Raw genomic sequence first — 19,968 nt, 5'->3', positions numbered from 1 at the left:
GATGCCTTTCACCTCTGCACACGGAGTCGGTAGGCACGGGCCAGGCCCCAGCACGTTGCAGTGAGCTGTGTCTCTCTGGAATTACCTGGGTGACAGCATACCTTTTCCAAATATTTTACTAGTTTTTCGGGATTCTGCACCTGTTTGGGAGTGAAGCTGAGCAAGCGCAGAGCCCCAGGTTTGCTCTTGGGCTGAACAGGCTGCCAAGGGCTGGTGAAGGCCGGGGACAACATTCCTTCCTAGGACCTTCTGTGTGGCCTGAGCTGATGGTGTGTTTGGATGGGTCTGGTACAGCAGCAATCAGGGTGGGCAATAGGACCCGGAACTGGGCGATGGGAACGCCCTTCGGCTACTGTTGCGAGACGATCTACCATGTCACAACTCCAGCCGTGACACTGAGCGGAACTTGTAAAGAAAAGTAGCTTTGCCACTGGTGTGAACTTTCCCTGGGGAGACTGAGCCGGCTGGGGGCCAGCGAGGCCCGAAGCACACGGCCATGGCGCTGGGCAGCCGGCCAAGGCCAGCTCGCAAGGAGGGAGGGCTGGGCAAGGGGCTGCCAGGCCCCGGGGGAAGAAAACCCTCTGGGCCCAGCCCCTAACGCTGCCCCTCGAGAAAGGGAGAGGAGGAGGAAGCTGACAAATGAGCGTGGAATCTCCCAGGGCAGAGATTAACGGCCAGCTTTATTGTGCCGGTGGAAGGGAATCAGGGCCAGCACGCGGGGACGGCGCACGGCTGGTCCCGCATCTGCGTCCGGGCCGGCTGTAAGGATTCTGAGCCCGACGTTCCACTCGGGAGCAGTCCTTCATCCGCGCGGGCCCACGGGGGCTGGAGCGGCTGCCACTCTCGAGCGCTGGAGAGGGGCAGGAGGACTCCGATGGCAGCTGGCTGGCGGTGCTGGGGCTACTGCTCTCCGGTACTGGGGAGCCGTGGGACAGCCCCAGGGCCACCTGGCCGGGGGTGCTGCTCTCAGCACTTGGTGCTGGCATGCGGCTCCTCTCCCGGCGCCTTCTGGGCCGGCGGTAGGGCGTCTGGGCCCGACGTTCCACCCGGGAGCGGCGTGGTGTATGGTCAGGCCCAGGTGGGCTGGATCTGCTGCTGCCCTCAAGCACTGGCGAGCCGTGGGACGACCCTGATCCTGACCGGCTACCAGTGCCAGGGCCAGCGAGCTCTGAGCTGTCACTGGAGGCTGTAAGGGGAAGCAGGAAGGTCACGGGCATGGCCCCCAGGTGCAGGGTGGGAGAGGCCAGAGCGGTGCCCCCAGCCCTCCTGAAGCGGAGAGGCTCTGCCAAGCCCAGCCTGGGCACCCGCTGCCAGGCCTTGCCTGGGCCCTGACCCCAGCCCCAGACTGTCAAGTCTGTTTTATGGCTATTCAGCCTGCTACATTGCTACATTCACATATGAAAAAGAAAAAATAACACAAACCTCTCTCAGTGGGGTCAATTACAACAGTCGCTCTCACTAGCGATGTGCAAGGCCGACTCAAAAAGCTCAACCAAGACCTGCTCATCAAATGCCCACGGTGCCGACTGCGCGGAGGGCTCCTCCTGGGCCTGCAGCGGTGGTGTGTGCCGGCCTTCGCACGGTTCCTGCCAAGAGAATGCCACCTGTCAAATATTCAGACTTCAGCTGCCACTTCTCTGATCTGGAAGAACGACTCAAACACCACAACGACCGAGGACATGAGTATACGCCGCATCTGGTCACTCCAGCCTCTACTTCCGCAAAAAGCATTCACAGGAGAAAGTGCTGGAAAGCAGGCGCGCATTCAGCCTGGGCAGCAGCAAAACCCCACAGGCTGGAGGGGAACTTCCTCCTCGAGGTACCGGCTTTCTTTTCGTTAAATCTGAAAGGCAAGTGTCTTGGGACCGGCCAGACTAAGCCTTTCCTGCTGCCTCAGCATGCCCTGATCTCCAGAGACGTGGCTTTACTGGGACTGCAAATGAAGGTGACAGGTAGCCGTGGGGCAAGCGGAAGGTGGTCCAGGATTTTCTGCACTGTCCAGCATTCCTATTTTCTACCCTGTTTGTTGTAACAAACAGGATCTCCTGTTATATCCTTATAAGGCAAGAGTGAAAAAACAAATGTGTAAGGTTGAGTTACAATGAATAATATAGGTTTACATTTCCAGCTTACTGCTGATGGGGAATTACTCCTGTCATCCATTGACTGCTTGGAAATCACGGCTGCATTGCGCTGCTACTTAGGTTATAAGGTAGGAGGAGGACTTTTTGCATTTCAGAGCCTTGCAAGTATTTGTTTAGGCTGTTACCATCGTGAACACGGCTAAGCTAACTGCTTGACTCACAACTGTACGAGGTACAGAAAAAGCTTGCTCTCAGGCTTGTCCTCTTGATGAGCCATCTAACAAGGCAAAGTCCCAGAGCACAGCTGCTTCAAAGCAAGCAGTCTGCCGCCTCCGTTTTGCCCTAGCAACTGCAGATATGGGTCGTTTTGCTACAGCGTTTGAGAGCCTGGCTTTGCCTCATACCTCTCCTCCTTCAGCTTGCCTGGCCACGGCTCCTCCTTCTTCTGCCAGGCTGCAGAGCAAAGAGGGTGGTCGCTCAAGGTGCACGTCTGCCTGACACACCATCTCCACCTTTATTCCGTGGGCCCCAGGCTCATCAGAACACAACTCTGGAAAGCAAAGGCATAAGGAATGACACGTGTTGGGGTCTGTTGAGCGTTAAGACTCATGACTCTGCCTGTTGATTCAGTAGGACAAACTACATCCCAAGACTGTGCCGCAGAATGACTCCTGTGAAGTAAGATGGCAAAACCCTACACCCCAACTGAAGAGGGAGATGGTTGTGATTGTCGACCCTCTGACGCCGTGTGCTCTGCAAGCCCTGCTGCCCTCCTCGGGAAGGACTCCTGGCAGCAGGCGTCACTCAGCAGATGTCAGATGCCGCAGCCCAGAGCACTGCACTGGATCTTACCGTGAAGAACACGCACGTTCTCTTCCTACCCCTGCCAGAAGAGCCCTGGAGGTGACAGCACATCTGAAATGTGGGCACTTGGTCTGAATTGTACCTGTCTCCTACAGGAGAGCTGAGAGACCTTGCTCAGAAAAGAAGGGCTACAGAGAACGCAACACAATCTGCATTAGTCAGGCGGTAAGAGAACAAAACTTCCACCGCAGACCACCTGGTTCTGGGTGAAATGCTGTGCCAACGGAGAAGGGCACTGAGGCACACAAGCCAGGATGTGCACTGAAACCTCAAGAAAGGTCAATTAACCTCTGGAAAAGGTCACCCTAATTCACCCTGTTAATATTCAAAGCGGTGAATTCCAAGATGTGATAAGGGCAACGGCTAGAGAACCACCACCCAAGGGGATGCTCCCAACTGCACCATGAACTGCCTGTTCCAGCTGTACCTGGATCACTTGGCTTTGAGCTGGACATGAAATTAAGACCTTTACAGCATTCTACCTGTCTGCACACCAGCGTGTGCTCTGCCCTCCTCAGGCTCAGATGCTTTTGGCTCCAGCTGCTCCCGCACTTGCTGCTCGGCCAGGGCTGTCCTGAGGTCTTCTCCGTGCCTTGGAGTCTGAGGACAGTGATGTGGGATAGTGATGAGAGGGGAAAAAAAAAAAAAAAATCCATCCCAGATTACTTTCCGTATGTAAGCGGTACTCCTCCTGCCCAAAGGTAAATGAAGATGATCGCCTCTCAGCCCACAGACTTGCAGTTCAGGGCCCTGATCCCCAGGAGGGAGTCGTGGGCTCTGTGCCCCATGGGGGTGTTTGCTCCCAAGGCCTGTGCTGCACCCTGCTCCTCGGGACCTGCCCCACAGGGCCCTGCCCCAGCACCCTTCTCGGCAGCCGTGTGGTCCGGAACAGGCACAGCCGGGCACAGGGCACCGGAGCGAGCACAGGGAACACAGGCTGCCCCTCTGTGCTCCCCACCCCGGCACGGGAGATTTCCGCCCCAACTCCTCCAGGGAGAAAGAGGCCTGTGTCTTGATGGCTTCCCATCCCAGAAAGGCCGACCTTCCTCTCCTAGGGCCTCTCCCACCCATACACAATGCCAAGGTAGCGAAACGTAGCCACTGCTTACTTTTGCCTGGCACTGAACCAAAGCCTCGATGGTCTGGGCAGTTAACGTCACCGGCTAGAAAAGAGAACAAAAGCCAAGTGGGAGAAACTCCTCTGACGGTCCGTGCTAGAAAGCAGAGTCACTCCCTTGACCCAGCTGGAACGACAAAGACACTTACAGATCCACTAAGGCCCAAGACGTTCACGAGGAGATGAATTGAGGGCAATGTGGTCACCTGCAGTTCCTGGGCTCTGCTCCTCTGCCTGTGCACAGGGAATGGACAAAGGAAGAGCTCTGTATCACTGAACCCAGCTTTGCTCTCTCCCCTGCCCGCCCCTCCAGCACCGTTTACATCAGAAGAAGTCCAGGCACAGAAGGAGCAGGTGGTGGCAGCCAGATCGGCTCGGTGTTACTTTACCAACGCAAGGCTGAGCAACTCGGCCAGCGCTGACCCACCGCTGCCCCAGCAGTGGGGGTACCTCTCCCCCAGCTCTCGAGCTGCCTTTCAGCTGAGCTGGAGCATCCCACCGACTGCCACGCTGGCGCCAGAGGTTTGCTACTGCAGCGGGGCTTACCTGAGGATGGCGTCCAGCCAGAGCTCTTTCCTCTCTTGCGAGCTGCAGCGACAGGAGAACCAGTATCACACCCCTCTGCCACCAGCCAGGGGTCGGGCTGTTTCCCCCCCCGCCCCCCCCGCAGTGGGAAAACTCAGACATCTGGGGTCAGATTCGCTTCTCAAGGTGCGAAGCAGATTTCTAGCAGAAGCAGAAGGCATCAGGCTGATGCCTCTGCTTCCCCCCCACTCCCGAGGGCCCCTTTCTGCAGCTGTGCTCCAGTCCCAGCAGAGGGAGCACACCGAGAGCAGGGCTGTTCCTCTCCAGAGAAGCCGGGAGGGGGGCGGGAGGCAGGGACCAGGACCTCAGGCCACTCCGACACCAGCAAGACCTGGCCAAAAAGCAGCTCTCCCCTTGTTCTTGGGCCTTCCCAAAAAGAGGCTCCCACTGCGCCCAGGGGCTTAGGGACTGACAGGGCCTGAGCAGGGGAGGAGGAAAAAGCAAGTCTTTCTGCTCTCCTGGACAGATGGAGAACATAGAAGGGCAAAGCCAAGGAGGCCTCTCCAGGAGTCGCTTTTGATCCTGAACTCTGCAGCCTTTGGGATCCCCTTTGGGAGCACTGTCGCAGACACGGGGCTTCTCCAGAGTGGGGAGCGACAGCCCGTCTCTGCCAGAACTGCACCTGGGGCTTCCTGGGACCAAATGGGATCGACTGACTACACACAGTCCCCCCTCATCCCACGCCAAGCCTCACCCCTTTGACAGTGCACAGCTTGTGCAAGGGCTGTGTCCAGAGGGCAGAGGGCCAGCTCAGAAAATAAGCCGAGCTGCAAAAAACGCTGCACAAGCAAAGCAGTGCCTCTGCTTCCCCCCCACCCCTTGACGCGAGCCTGAGGAGCCAGCTGGGCTCTGAGGGAGAGCACTGGCCCAGACAGCCCAACGCCTGGGTGACACATCACTGCGACTCACCAGAAAGTGACCACGCGGAAGCTGCTGGACCAGACGAGGATGAGGGTCCTGCAGCAGTCCAGGCCCAACGCTGTCTCTTCTTGTGCAGACCCGCATGCCGCCTTCTCACTGCACAGCACCCACAGCTCGCTGAGACGCACCCTGTGCTGCAGCCGGAAGCTGGTGCCACATCTGCAGCCAGGAAGAGCGGGGGCTGATGGTGAGGTTGCCTTCTGGGGGGGGGCAACTATGGCAATCCTCCTTGGGAGAGCCTCTACACCCAGACAGAGCCCTGGGAAGGGTGGCTCAGAGTTGCTGGTCGCACAAATCGGCAACATCCTTGCCGGGGAGACACCCTGACTCTTACAGCCCCGGTTTCTGTCCGCCTGACCCTTCCGAGGAAACCTCCCTGGGATGTTCTTGGACACTGGACCCAAGGCAAGCCTGAGAGGGCTTTGCAAGATGTCTCCTGAGGGCTGGTATTGGAGGCAGGAGTTGGAAGAAAGATTACTGCCATCTTCTCCTCTTACCTGCGCTTGGCAATAGCAAGGGTGTCTTGGAAAAGCAGGAGGTGTCTCCTCCTCGTCCTCCCACGCCAGGTCACCTCCACGCAGTCGCAGTGGAGCAGCTCGGGATGCCACTGGGACACGAGGACACCGAGCTGGCTGCCACCAGAGCTGCCCCTGTGAAGGACACAGTGTGGACATAAGACACGGGGCTCTGCCGGGAACCGGCCGTGCCTGGTGCCACAGAGATGGAGCGGGTACGCACCGGGAGAAGCAGGAGGTCAGCTGGCCCATCGTGCTGCGGCCAGGCAGACACTTGTGCTGCGCAAGTGCTCGGCAAGGGGAAGAGCAAGGCCCCGCAAAGCCTGCCGAGGCTGGGAAGCGATGTCCCTGTGCCAGGGCAGTGCTGCTGCGGTCAGAGCCCGTCTCTCCCCAGCACTGTCCGTGCCAGCACAACGCTGCACTAGGAGGCACTGGTGGCTGTGACATCACAGGTGGCCCTTTGTGATGCGTGGCGGGGCACGTCCAGGGTGGGGGACAAGGAGCCGCTCCTTGCAAACAAAAGGAACTACAAAAAAAGCGAACAAAAGGAACTACACCCAAGCTAAGGGTGCTGAACAAGGCAGGCAGCTGCTGGCAGGAGTCACCTTGGAGCCGAGAGAGACACTTCGTGCCTGACTCCTGCCAGCTGAGCCACGGCCTTCCAGAAGGCAGCCTTAGGTACCTCGGCTCCTACTGCCGCCACCTCTCCGCACACGATGATGTCCAGTCCTTCCATCTGGTCCCCCATACTGGACCCAGGGCTCAGGCCAGACTTGGAGAGACTCTGGGGTGAAGAAAAATGACTAACAGTCTGGATTTCCTGCTCCAAACAGGCTGTGGATGGACAATCCTCAGCAGCAAGGTGCTGCTGTTAAGGAAGACACAATACCCGGTGAGCTGAGGTCACAGGCAAGCACAGCAGTGTCACCCCAACAGTCCCACCAAACCTCTTAGACTCCCCCAGCGCCTTTGGTGACACCACAGCCCATTTCTCTGCTCGGGTGGGTCACAAACCTCCTGTCCCAGGGCACAAGTGTCATACCACAGGCCCATCATCCTCTATGGCAGCTACCCAAAATGTTTTGTTGACGTTGGAGGCACGGCCATGCCCGAGAGCTGCTCAGGGCTCCCGCCAGGCAGCTGCTGCACTCTGTTTGCCTCCTTCGGAGCAACCTGAAGTCCCAGGTAGCAGCCCCAGACTCTTCCAAGGCAGCTCTCCGAGGAGTGCCCGTTCATCATCTGGCAGTCATTCTGCATGAACCTATCTAAAACAGTCCAACGCTCACCAGAAATGAGTTGGACTGCAGCAGAAGTGACACTGGCTGACCTAGACAGGCATATGAGACCAGAAATGGTGGTTACAAGACACAAAATGCAAAATAAACCACCAGAAGAGCAAAAAAAACAACTAGAAGACATACCATACACAAACCAGAGGCCCCTTATCCAAACCCTAAAAAGAAAATAGCCTAAAATAGGACTCTCCAAAAACCGCCCAGAACATAAGCTAAGGCAAGAGACCCCCAAACAACCCAGGAATCCAGGACTAAAAAGCCCAAATTTTGTCCCTAAAAATAACACACTTTAATGCTATCCCACCTACACTCTGGCATCCCGTAACCCTAACGCCCCATAACCCCAGCTCACTGTAAGCCTACACCCCCATAACCCTGGCACCCAGTAACAACACTGGCTCTCCCTAAAACTAGTGTGTGATAACCCTGGAAAACCGTTACCCCAGCACGGCATAACCCCGGCACCCCAACTACCACAAAGCCCCGAGAACAAAGGCAGTCAGCAGCTGCTACCCCTGAGCAGCCAAGAAGCCCTGTTTTCATTGGGCGGGTGTGGGAGTGTCAGCCCTGCGCAGCTGTGGGAGATTCAATATGTTAAGAGGCAAATTGACATCGGCCAGTCAGCTCTGCACAGGCCCGGAGAAGCAGCAAGGCTTGAGGAGAAACAGGCCTTGGAAGGAAGATAAGAAACTGCCAGGCTGTGCTAAGGTGGCAGGGAAAACCAACAGACAGCTGCAATGCTGAGCTGTGGAAAAGTATGGAACTGTCTGATGGGAGAGAGGGTTGATGGCTCTCTAGTTGCTGATTTGCTTATTATGAAGTAAGAGCTTGAATGAGAGCATAAGTGTGTATTATTGTACGAGTATGTATTAATGTAAGAAGAAAAAGAGAGATTAAAGAAAATAAACGGCCCCTGCCCTGCAGAAAGAAAGAAGAACACTTTGACTCGTTTTTTTGGCTGCTACAACTGGTAACCCCGACGTGCGAACCCCAACTCGATTTGGGACAGAGCGAGGACCGCGGAAGCTGAGCAGTGGTAGCGGAGCCCAGCTGAACTTTACGATCAGCAGAGGTGAGCCCACTAGTCCAGACAAGTAACTGAAGGCACCTGGAGAGAAGGTGAGCAGCTGGGAACTAAAGATGGGGGTGAAAATTTCTGCAGAGAAAAAGTCTATTTTACATATTTTGATAAGAATTCTGGAGAAGATGGGAATCAAGTATGAGGAAAAGGTTATACGTACTTTGCTTATTTGGTGCAAAAGGAATGGGGTCCCTGCTGCATCATCTTTAACTACATGGCAACTGGTAAATGATTCCCTGAAACAGCTAAAAAGTGATCGGACTGCTGCAGTAGCTGCAGCCGATGCCACGTCACCGAGTGGATCCAAGTCTCAGGCGGATCCTACAGTTGTGGCTGAGACACCCCCAGAAAAGCTGCGAGCCCCTTCCACATGTCCACTACCTGCCGATGAGGACTCTGATGGGGACTCTCCCAAGTCGCCGGCACGCCCCAAAGCATTGAGACATTTACTGATAGATTTATCTGAGGACACAGAGGGCGAGGACACATGTTCTGAACCCCTGCGGCAAGCTTTATATGCTGGGTCTTTTGGCTGTGACAGTCTTTTAGACCCTGACCCTGTAAATCCTAAAAGAGACCCTGGCCTGTGTCCTCCCTTACTTGGGGATGATTCGTGGGTAAAAGAGAGGCAAGAAGCCTTGGCGCAAGGGGATATGGACGTGGCGAGAAAGATTGTTGCTTCTGTAATTTATGAGCCGGGACGTCAGCCACGTTGGGAAGGACTGCATTTTTCTGTTATTAAAGAACTACAGAAAAGCATTAACGAGGACGGACTCAAAAACTCACAACACGTATACTGGAGGCAATCGCTCATGGCTGTACTCAGCATTCGCGCCCCCCCACCTGCAAGCGCGGAGTTGGTGGCGGCGGCCCTGGGCCTCCCCGAGCTCCCCCCGCCGCGGAGTGACCGCCTGCGGCCGAGGCGCACGCTCGTCCGTCCCGGCTTCCCCTGAACACCAAAAGCAGCATTTTTACAGAAGGTGCTGACGCTGTGATCCTAAAAGGACTAACTTGTATACTAAGGGCCTTGATTTAAAAACAAAGAAGGGGGAATTCTCTGGATACACCACATAATCAACAAGCAATGGCTTTATATGCTCTTAATGGTGTTCTGATGTTTGTAGTATTTGTCATTTTATGTTGTGTGGGTAGTAAGTGTAAGGGGTCCCTTTGGGGGGTTGTGTAATGTGTGAAGAAAATAGCAGCCATGAGAGAGAGAGAGACTGCTCGTGTGGTGAGGAAAAAACCAAATCGCAGCTTCCCCCGGGAATTCAGCACCAAGAGCCACCGGACAGCCCGAGGGGGGGGGGAAGACGCTTTTCGGTTTTTTTTTCCCTTTCCCCTCCCAAACTGCCGCCGTTCCAGGGTCCCGCTGTACTCACTCAGAGCGGCTGCTCCCTCGCAGGGGCCGGGCGAGGCTCCCCCCTCCCGGGGGTCCCCACGGGGGGGCCGGAGGCGGCGGCGGCTGGCGGAGGGCGGGGGCAGGACGGAGCGGCGCTTCGCTCCCTCGGAGGGCGCCGGGCGCGGGGGGGGGGGGCAGTTCCCCCGCTCCCGGCGCCGGGGCTGTGGGGGCGGCAGGGCGGGGGGCGGCTCTCGGCCCGGGGCCGGGACGCAGCTTCTGCCCGGCAAAGGCGGCTGGTTTGCCAGTGCCGGCACCGAGAGAGCCGCTCCGCTCCGCTCCCCCCGCCGGGGCCCGGGGCTCAGCGTCTTGGCCCCCACCCGCCGGGCCCAGGCCTCGGCCCGGGCCCCGGGGGGGGGGCACCTCCGCGGCTGCTGCCTCCACCTCTGCCACTGCAGATCGGCAGCCTGAGGGGAGGGGGCGGGGCCAGCAGCTCCATTGGCAGCCTGAAGGGAGGGGGCGGGGCCAGCAGCCCCATTGGCAGCTGGAGGGGAGGGGGCGGGGCCAGCAGCCCCTCTGGGCGCCATTCCCGCCCCCAACCGACCCCCTCCCTCAGGCCCCAGAGGAAGGTTCCAGTGCAGCCGCCTCCAGCCGGGAAATGCGCTGTGCTGGCCGGATTTCAGTCACACGAAGCGTTTTTGGCCAAGAAAAGGGCCAACGCAGCCCCAGCGCACGCTCTGCAAACCCCGATGCCGGGCACGGGCCTGACCGGGGGCAGAGGCGGGCGAGCGGCCCTGCAGGAAGGGCTGTGGGTGCGGCGCCAGCAGGGCCTGTGTGCGGGGCCCGGGGAGCTGGAGAGCAGAGGGATGCCGGGAGCTGGAGCAGCCCCAGGCCAGGCACCGGCCGGGCTCTGCCTGTGAGGAGCTAGGCAAGGCCCAGCAGAAGAGCCTGTGCAGGGCCCGTCGGGGAGTCGGGAAAGGAAAGGGAACTCGTGGCACTGACACCCCCGGGAAGTTTTGTCAGACCTCTGCGGTCTGATCACTCGAAAAATAAAGAGCATTTCATCCCTGCAGCGTGTTGGGATGTGGGTAAAGCTCACGGGAGGGATGTGCCAGCCACGCATCAGCTGGGACAGCCTGTGATGTGACGAGCACGGCGACGTCCCTGCAAGGAAATCCGCCACAGGCTACGGCAGAGAACTGCAGGAGCTCAGCGAGGGCAGGGGGAAGGGGGTCTCTGCCGAAAGCCTCGGCAGGGGCTGATGGGGAGAGGTGGCGCGGGAATGCAGCGCTGCTGCCTCCGTCCTCACAGCCAGTTTGCTCACAGACATATTCTCACCCAAATGCAACGCGGTTTTGCCATTCCAGCCCAGGACAGGGCGTGAAAAGAAAGAAGAAAATGAAGAACAGGAGCAAGAGTGACCTTGCAGGGCTGGAGTAGCAGAGGGAAGATGTTTTGGCTGCTGGTATTTTCTGGTGCTGGCGTGACTGAGAAGTGGGTGCAAGGGGCTGGCTGCTCACATACGTAGCGAGCTGCCTGCAGCGAGCATTTCCCTCTCTGCATGCTGCCCGTCTTGCTGGGGAGCAGGAGGGCACTATGGTTTGGCCAGCCAGGACACAAGGGCGCCTTTAGCCTGGGAGAGAGAGGGGCTGGCTGTGGAGGGGTGTGGGGGTGAGTGCTGGTGATCCTGAAGGGCTGGGAACGCCCTGGGGAACAGGCTGGGATGGAGAAAGAGACACTGAGGGAGTTGAGGCCTGAGCTTGATCCACTGCCCACAGCCTCCGATACGCAGCAGGTCACGCGGGAAGGCCTTCCCCAAGTGAGAGCTAAAGAGTTTCTGCACAACGTGCCCCCTGTTCCCCGTGTCCCAGGGCCGCAGCTGCCCCTCGAGGTGCCTGCTGTAGCCTACCTGCAGCTGGTGTTGCTGTCTCTCTGCAGATGGGCAGAGTGTTAAACCAAAGGCTCGAGAGGTCTCCTGGGCAGGCTAGGCTCTGTTTCCTGCTACGGGGGCATTTTTATGGTCCTCCTTGAGGCGGATTAAACCCACGTTTGGGCTTAAATATAAAAGAAAAACTAAAAATTAACAACCAATGCATTGGGCAGAGTCCTTCAGCACTAAGCGGTTCACAGCCAGGTTCTCTACCCCAGCAGCAATATCTCGCCCTCATTCAGCAGCCCAGAGGGGTTTGCCTCTGTGCTGCCAGTTGCTCCGTTTCCACTGCTGTAACCACCCCCACAGCGCATTTGCCACCACCCATGAGTCAGTGCAGAGACAGAGCACTGGCCACCTTTCTCGCTCAGCGATAGCCAAGGCCAGCTGGATGCCTTTCACCTCTGCACACTGAGTCGGTAGGCACGGGCCAGGCCCCAGCACGTTGCAGTGAGCTGTGTCTCTCTGGAATTACCTGGGTGACAGCATACCTTTTCCAAATATTTTACTAGTTTTTCGGGATTCTGCACCTGTTTGGGAGTGAAGCTGAGCAAGCGCAGAGCCCCAGGTTTGCTCTTGGGCTGAACAGGCTGCCAAGGGCTGGTGAAGGCCGGGGACAACATTCCTTCCTAGGACCTTCTGTGTGGCCTGAGCTGATGGTGTGTTTGGATGGGTCTGGTACAGCAGCAATCAGGGTGGGCAATAGGACCTGGAACTGGGCGATGGGAACGCCCTTCGGCTACTGTTGCGAGACGATCTACCATGTCACAACTCCAGCCGTGACACTGAGCGGAACTTGTAAAGAAAAGTAGCTTTGCCACTGGTGTGAACTTTCCCTGGGGAGACTGAGCCGGCTGGGGGCCAGCGAGGCCCGAAGCACACGGCCATGGCGCTGGGCAGCCGGCCAAGGCCAGCTCGCAAGGAGGGAGGGCTGGGCAAGGGGCTGCCAGGCCCCGGGGGAAGAAAACCCTCTGGGCCCAGCCCCTAACGCTGCCCCTCGAGAAAGGGAGAGGAGGAGGAAGCTGACAAATGAGCGTGGAATCTCCCAGGGCAGAGATTAACGGCCAGCTTTATTGTGCCGGTGGAAGGGAATCAGGGCCAGCACGCGGGGACGGCGCACGGCTGGTCCCGCATCTGCGTCCGGGCCGGCTGTAAGGATTCTGAGCCCGACGTTCCACTCGGGAGCAGTCCTTCATCCGCGCGGGCCCACGGGGGCTGGAGCGGCTGCCACTCTCGAGCGCTGGAGAGGGGCAGGAGGACTCCGATGGCAGCTGGCTGGCGGTGCTGGGGCTGCTGCTCTCCGGTACTGGGGAGCCGTGGGACAGCCCCAGGGCCACCTGGCCGGGGGTGCTGCTCTCAGCACTTGGTGCTGGCATGCGGCTCCTCTCCCGGCGCCTTCTGGGCCGGCGGTAGGGCGTCTGGGCCCGACGTTCCACCCGGGAGCGGCGTGGTGTATGGTCAGGCCCAGGTGGGCTGGATCTGCTGCTGCCCTCAAGCACTGGCGAGCCGTGGGACGACCCTGATCCTGACCGGCTACCAGTGCCAGGGCCAGCGAGCTCTGAGCTGTCACTGGAGGCTGTAAGGGGAAGCAGGAAGGTCACGGGCATGGCCCCCAGGTGCAGGGTGGGAGAGGCCAGAGCGGTGCCCCCAGCCCTCCTGAAGCGGAGAGGCTCTGCCAAGCCCAGCCTGGGCACCCGCTGCCAGGCCTTGCCTGGGCCCTGACCCCAGCCCCAGACTGTCAAGTCTGTTTTATGGCTATTCAGCCTGCTACATTGCTACATTCACATATGAAAAAGAAAAAATAACACAAACCTCTCTCAGTGGGGTCAATTACAACAGTCGCTCTCACTAGCGATGTGCAAGGCCGACTCAAAAAGCTCAACCAAGACCTGCTCATCAAATGCCCACGGTGCCGACTGCGCGGAGGGCTCCTCCTGGGCCTGCAGCGGTGGTGTGTGCCGGCCTTCGCACGGTTCCTGCCAAGAGAATGCCACCTGTCAAATATTCAGACTTCAGCTGCCACTTCTCTGATCTGGAAGAACGACTCAAACACCACAACGACCGAGGACATGAGTATACGCCGCATCTGGTCACTCCAGCCTCTACTTCCGCAAAAAGCATTCACAGGAGAAAGTGCTGGAAAGCAGGCGCGCATTCAGCCTGGGCAGCAGCAAAACCCCACAGGCTGGAGGGGAACTTCCTCCTCGAGGTACCGGCTTTCTTTTCGTTAAATCTGAAAGGCAAGTGTCTTGGGACCGGCCAGACTAAGCCTTTCCTGCTGCCTCAGCATGCCCTGATCTCCAGAGACGTGGCTTTACTGGGACTGCAAATGAAGGTGACAGGTAGCCGTGGGGCAAGCGGAAGGTGGTCCAGGATTTTCTGCACTGTCCAGCATTCCTATTTTCTACCCTGTTTGTTGTAACAAACAGGATCTCCTGTTATATCCTTATAAGGCAAGAGTGAAAAAACAAATGTGTAAGGTTGAGTTACAATGAATAATATAGGTTTACATTTCCAGCTTACTGCTGATGGGGAATTACTCCTGTCATCCATTGACTGCTTGGAAATCACGGCTGCATTGCGCTGCTACTTAGGTTATAAGGTAGGAGGAGGACTTTTTGCATTTCAGAGCCTTGCAAGTATTTGTTTAGGCTGTTACCATCGTGAACACGGCTAAGCTAACTGCTTGACTCACAACTGTACGAGGTACAGAAAAAGCTTGCTCTCAGGCTTGTCCTCTTGATGAGCCATCTAACAAGGCAAAGTCCCAGAGCACAGCTGCTTCAAAGCAAGCAGTCTGCCGCCTCCGTTTTGCCCTAGCAACTGCAGATATGGGTCGTTTTGCTACAGCGTTTGAGAGCCTGGCTTTGCCTCATACCTCTCCTCCTTCAGCTTGCCTGGCCACGGCTCCTCCTTCTTCTGCCAGGCTGCAGAGCAAAGAGGGTGGTCGCTCAAGGTGCACGTCTGCCTGACACACCATCTCCACCTTTATTCCGTGGGCCCCAGGCTCATCAGAACACAACTCTGGAAAGCAAAGGCATAAGGAATGACACGTGTTGGGGTCTGTTGAGCGTTAAGACTCATGACTCTGCCTGTTGATTCAGTAGGACAAACTACATCCCAAGACTGTGCCGCAGAATGACTCCTGTGAAGTAAGATGGCAAAACCCTACACCCCAACTGAAGAGGGAGATGGTTGTGATTGTCGACCCTCTGACGCCGTGTGCTCTGCAAGCCCTGCTGCCCTCCTCGGGAAGGACTCCTGGCAGCAGGCGTCACTCAGCAGATGTCAGATGCCGCAGCCCAGAGCACTGCACTGGATCTTACCGTGAAGAACACGCACGTTCTCTTCCTACCCCTGCCAGAAGAGCCCTGGAGGTGACAGCACATCTGAAATGTGGGCACTTGGTCTGAATTGTACCTGTCTCCTACAGGAGAGCTGAGAGACCTTGCTCAGAAAAGAAGGGCTACAGAGAACGCAACACAATCTGCATTAGTCAGGCGGTAAGAGAACAAAACTTCCACCGCAGACCACCTGGTTCTGGGTGAAATGCTGTGCCAACGGAGAAGGGCACTGAGGCACACAAGCCAGGATGTGCACTGAAACCTCAAGAAAGGTCAATTAACCTCTGGAAAAGGTCACCCTAATTCACCCTGTTAATATTCAAAGCGGTGAATTCCAAGATGTGATAAGGGCAACGGCTAGAGAACCACCACCCAAGGGGATGCTCCCAACTGCACCATGAACTGCCTGTTCCAGCTGTACCTGGATCACTTGGCTTTGAGCTGGACATGAAATTAAGACCTTTACAGCATTCTACCTGTCTGCACACCAGCGTGTGCTCTGCCCTCCTCAGGCTCAGATGCTTTTGGCTCCAGCTGCTCCCGCACTTGCTGCTCGGCCAGGGCTGTCCTGAGGTCTTCTCCGTGCCTTGGAGTCTGAGGACAGTGATGTGGGATAGTGATGAGAGGGGGAAAAAAAAAAAAAATCCATCCCAGATTACTTTCCGTATGTAAGCGGTACTCCTCCTGCCCAAAGGTAAATGAAGATGATCGCCTCTCAGCCCACAGACTTGCAGTTCAGGGCCCTGATCCCCAGGAGGGAGTCGTGGGCTCTGTGCCCCATGGGGGTGTTTGCTCCCAAGGCCTGTGCTGCACCCTGCTCCTCGGGACCTGCCCCACAGGGCCCTGCCCCAGCACCCTTCTCGGCAGCCGTGTGGTCCGGAACAGGCACAGCCGGGCACAGGGCACCGGAGCGAGCACAGGGAACACAGGCTGCCCCTCTGTGCTCCCCACCCCGGCACGGGAGATTTCCGCCCCAACTCCTCCAGGGAGAAAGAGGCCTGTGTCTTGATGGCTTCCCATCCCAGAAAGGCCGACCTTCCTCTCCTAGGGCCTCTCCCACCCATACACAATGCCAAGGTAGCGAAACGTAGCCACTGCTTACTTTTGCCTGGCACTGAACCAAAGCCTCGATGGTCTGGGCAGTTAACGTCACCGGCTAGAAAAGAGAACAAAAGCCAAGTGGGAGAAACTCCTCTGACGGTCCGTGCTAGAAAGCAGAGTCACTCCCTTGACCCAGCTGGAACGACAAAGACACTTACAGATCCACTAAGGCCCAAGACGTTCACGAGGAGATGAATGGAGGGCAATGTGGTCACCTGCAGTTCCTGGGCTCTGCTCCTCTGCCTGTGCACAGGGAATGGACAAAGGAAGAGCTCTGTATCACTGAACCCAGCTTTGCTCTCTCCCCTGCCCGCCCCTCCAGCACCGTTTACATCAGAAGAAGTCCAGGCACAGAAGGAGCAGGTGGTGGCAGCCAGATCGGCTCGGTGTTACTTTACCAACGCAAGGCTGAGCAACTCGGCCAGCGCTGACCCACCGCTGCCCCAGCAGTGGGGGTACCTCTCCCCCAGCTCTCGAGCTGCCTTTCAGCTGAGCTGGAGCATCCCACCGACTGCCACGCTGGCGCCAGAGGTTTGCTACTGCAGCGGGGCTTACCTGAGGATGGCGTCCAGCCAGAGCTCTTTCCTCTCTTGCGAGCTGCAGCGACAGGAGAACCAGTATCACACCCCTCTGCCACCAGCCAGGGGTCGGGCTGTTTCCCCCCCCGCCCCCCCCGCAGTGGGAAAACTCAGACATCTGGGGTCAGATTCGCTTCTCAAGGTGCGAAGCAGATTTCTAGCAGAAGCAGAAGGCATCAGGCTGATGCCTCTGCTTCCCCCCCACTCCCGAGGGCCCCTTTCTGCAGCTGTGCTCCAGTCCCAGCAGAGGGAGCACACCGAGAGCAGGGCTGTTCCTCTCCAGAGAAGCCGGGAGGGGGGCGGGAGGCAGGGACCAGGACCTCAGGCCACTCCGACACCAGCAAGACCTGGCCAAAAAGCAGCTCTCCCCTTGTTCTTGGGCCTTCCCAAAAAGAGGCTCCCACTGCGCCCAGGGGCTTAGGGACTGACAGGGCCTGAGCAGGGGAGGAGGAAAAAGCAAGTCTTTCTGCTCTCCTGGACAGATGGAGAACATAGAAGGGCAAAGCCAAGGAGGCCTCTCCAGGAGTCGCTTTTGATCCTGAACTCTGCAGCCTTTGGGATCCCCTTTGGGAGCACTGTCGCAGACACGGGGCTTCTCCAGAGTGGGGAGCGACAGCCCGTCTCTGCCAGAACTGCACCTGGGGCTTCCTGGGACCAAATGGGATCGACTGACTACACACAGTCCCCCCTCATCCCACGCCAAGCCTCACCCCTTTGACAGTGCACAGCTTGTGCAAGGGCTGTGTCCAGAGGGCAGAGGGCCAGCTCAGAAAATAAGCCGAGCTGCAAAAAACGCTGCACAAGCAAAGCAGTGCCTCTGCTTCCCCCCCACCCCTTGACGCGAGCCTGAGGAGCCAGCTGGGCTCTGAGGGAGAGCACTGGCCCAGACAGCCCAACGCCTGGGTGACACATCACTGCGACTCACCAGAAAGTGACCACGCGGAAGCTGCTGGACCAGACGAGGATGAGGGTCCTGCAGCAGTCCAGGCCCAACGCTGTCTCTTCTTGTGCAGACCCGCATGCCGCCTTCTCACTGCACAGCACCCACAGCTCGCTGAGACGCACCCTGTGCTGCAGCCGGAAGCTGGTGCCACATCTGCAGCCAGGAAGAGCGGGGGCTGATGGTGAGGTTGCCTTCTGGGGGGGGGCAACTATGGCAATCCTCCTTGGGAGAGCCTCTACACCCAGACAGAGCCCTGGGAAGGGTGGCTCAGAGTTGCTGGTCGCACAAATCGGCAACATCCTTGCCGGGGAGACACCCTGACTCTTACAGCCCCGGTTTCTGTCCGCCTGACCCTTCCGAGGAAACCTCCCTGGGATGTTCTTGGACACTGGACCCAAGGCAAGCCTGAGAGGGCTTTGCAAGATGTCTCCTGAGGGCTGGTATTGGAGGCAGGAGTTGGAAGAAAGATTACTGCCATCTTCTCCTCTTACCTGCGCTTGGCAATAGCAAGGGTGTCTTGGAAAAGCAGGAGGTGTCTCCTCCTCGTCCTCCCACGCCAGGTCACCTCCACGCAGTCGCAGTGGAGCAGCTCGGGATGCCACTGGGACACGAGGACACCGAGCTGGCTGCCACCAGAGCTGCCCCTGTGAAGGACACAGTGTGGACATAAGACACGGGGCTCTGCCGGGAACCGGCCGTGCCTGGTGCCACAGAGATGGAGCGGGTACGCACCGGGAGAAGCAGGAGGTCAGCTGGCCCATCGTGCTGCGGCCAGGCAGACACTTGTGCTGCGCAAGTGCTCGGCAAGGGGAAGAGCAAGGCCCCGCAAAGCCTGCCGAGGCTGGGAAGCGATGTCCCTGTGCCAGGGCAGTGCTGCTGCGGTCAGAGCCCGTCTCTCCCCAGCACTGTCCGTGCCAGCACAACGCTGCACTAGGAGGCACTGGTGGCTGTGACATCACAGGTGGCCCTTTGTGATGCGTGGCGGGGCACGTCCAGGTGGGGGACAAGGAGCCGCTCCTTGCAAACAAAAGGAACTACAAAAAAAGCGAACAAAAGGAACTACACCCAAGCTAAGGGTGCTGAACAAGGCAGGCAGCTGCTGGCAGGAGTCACCTTGGAGCCGAGAGAGACACTTCGTGCCTGACTCCTGCCAGCTGAGCCACGGCCTTCCAGAAGGCAGCCTTAGGTACCTCGGCTCCTACTGCCGCCACCTCTCCGCACACGATGATGTCCAGTCCTTCCATCTGGTCCCCCATACTGGACCCAGGGCTCAGGCCAGACTTGGAGAGACTCTGGGGTGAAGAAAAATGACTAACAGTCTGGATTTCCTGCTCCAAACAGGCTGTGGATGGACAATCCTCAGCAGCAAGGTGCTGCTGTTAAGGAAGACACAATACCCGGTGAGCTGAGGTCACAGGCAAGCACAGCAGTGTCACCCCAACAGTCCCACCAAACCTCTTAGACTCCCCCAGCGCCTTTGGTGACACCACAGCCCATTTCTCTGCTCGGGTGGGTCACAAACCTCCTGTCCCAGGGCACAAGTGTCATACCACAGGCCCATCATCCTCTATGGCAGCTACCCAAAATGTTTTGTTGACGTTGGAGGCACGGCCATGCCCGAGAGCTGCTCAGGGCTCCCGCCAGGCAGCTGCTGCACTCTGTTTGCCTCCTTCGGAGCAACCTGAAGTCCCAGGTAGCAGCCCCAGACTCTTCCAAGGCAGCTCTCCGAGGAGTGCCCGTTCATCATCTGGCAGTCATTCTGCATGAACCTATCTAAAACAGTCCAACGCTCACCAGAAATGAGTTGGACTGCAGCAGAAGTGACACTGGCTGACCTAGACAGGCATATGAGACCAGAAATGGTGGTTACAAGACACAAAATGCAAAATAAACCACCAGAAGAGCAAAAAAAACAACTAGAAGACATACCATACACAAACCAGAGGCCCCTTATCCAAACCCTAAAAAGAAAATAGCCTAAAATAGGACTCTCCAAAAACCGCCCAGAACATAAGCTAAGGCAAGAGACCCCCAAACAACCCAGGAATCCAGGACTAAAAAGCCCAAATTTTGTCCCTAAAAATAACACACTTTAATGCTATCCCACCTACACTCTGGCATCCCGTAACCCTAACGCCCCATAACCCCAGCTCACTGTAAGCCTACACCCCCATAACCCTGGCACCCAGTAACAACACTGGCTCTCCCTAAAACTAGTGTGTGATAACCCTGGAAAACCGTTACCCCAGCACGGCATAACCCCGGCACCCC

General features: G+C 57.7%; 2 protein-coding genes across 2 annotated transcripts; both read right to left on the bottom strand.

Moving 5' to 3' along the window:
* Positions 1-1,001: 1,001 nt before the first annotated feature.
* LOC141933900 (uncharacterized) lies at positions 1,002-5,747 on the bottom strand. The gene is made up of 7 exons (XM_074849006.1): positions 5,560-5,747; positions 4,612-4,653; positions 4,058-4,111; positions 3,431-3,548; positions 2,489-2,634; positions 1,423-1,586; positions 1,002-1,186 (listed from the first exon to the last, which is right to left on the bottom strand). The coding sequence occupies exons 1-6, from the start codon at positions 5,653-5,655 to the stop codon at positions 1,437-1,439; spliced, it is 606 nt and encodes a 201-aa protein (XP_074705107.1). The 5' UTR covers positions 5,656-5,747; the 3' UTR covers positions 1,002-1,186; positions 1,423-1,436.
* A 7,296-nt stretch (positions 5,748-13,043) lies between these two features.
* LOC141933897 (uncharacterized) lies at positions 13,044-17,867 on the bottom strand. Its single transcript, XM_074849004.1, has 7 exons — positions 17,680-17,867; positions 16,732-16,773; positions 16,178-16,231; positions 15,552-15,669; positions 14,610-14,755; positions 13,544-13,707; positions 13,044-13,307 (listed from the first exon to the last, which is right to left on the bottom strand). Exons 1-6 carry the CDS (start codon positions 17,773-17,775, stop codon positions 13,558-13,560), a joined length of 606 nt encoding a protein of 201 aa, XP_074705105.1. The 5' UTR covers positions 17,776-17,867; the 3' UTR covers positions 13,044-13,307; positions 13,544-13,557.
* Positions 17,868-19,968: the final 2,101 nt, after the last annotated feature.

This window comes from Strix aluco, chromosome 23 (genome assembly GCF_031877795.1).
Source record: "Strix aluco isolate bStrAlu1 chromosome 23, bStrAlu1.hap1, whole genome shotgun sequence".
In the NCBI taxonomy this organism is placed as follows: domain Eukaryota; kingdom Metazoa; phylum Chordata; class Aves; order Strigiformes; family Strigidae; genus Strix; species Strix aluco.
Note: the sequence above shows the minus strand (reverse complement) of the source record. Positions and strands in the feature narration are given on the sequence as shown.

Coding starts and splice junctions, on each gene's coding strand:
- LOC141933900 (XM_074849006.1), bottom strand. CDS start 5,655: ATGCGGGTCTGCACAAGAAGAGACAGCGTTGGGCCTGGACTGCTGCAG. Junction 4,112..4,611: donor TGGCTGGACGCCATCCTCAG/GTAAGCCCCGCT, acceptor TCTCTTTTCTAG/CCGGTGACGTTAACTGCCCA. Junction 2,635..3,430: donor ACACGCTGGTGTGCAGACAG/GTAGAATGCTGT, acceptor TTTGCTTTCCAG/AGTTGTGTTCTGATGAGCCT.
- LOC141933897 (XM_074849004.1), bottom strand. CDS start 17,775: ATGCGGGTCTGCACAAGAAGAGACAGCGTTGGGCCTGGACTGCTGCAG. Junction 16,774..17,679: donor TTCCGCGTGGTCACTTTCTG/GTGAGTCGCAGT, acceptor CTGTCGCTGCAG/CTCGCAAGAGAGGAAAGAGC. Junction 14,756..15,551: donor ACACGCTGGTGTGCAGACAG/GTAGAATGCTGT, acceptor TTTGCTTTCCAG/AGTTGTGTTCTGATGAGCCT.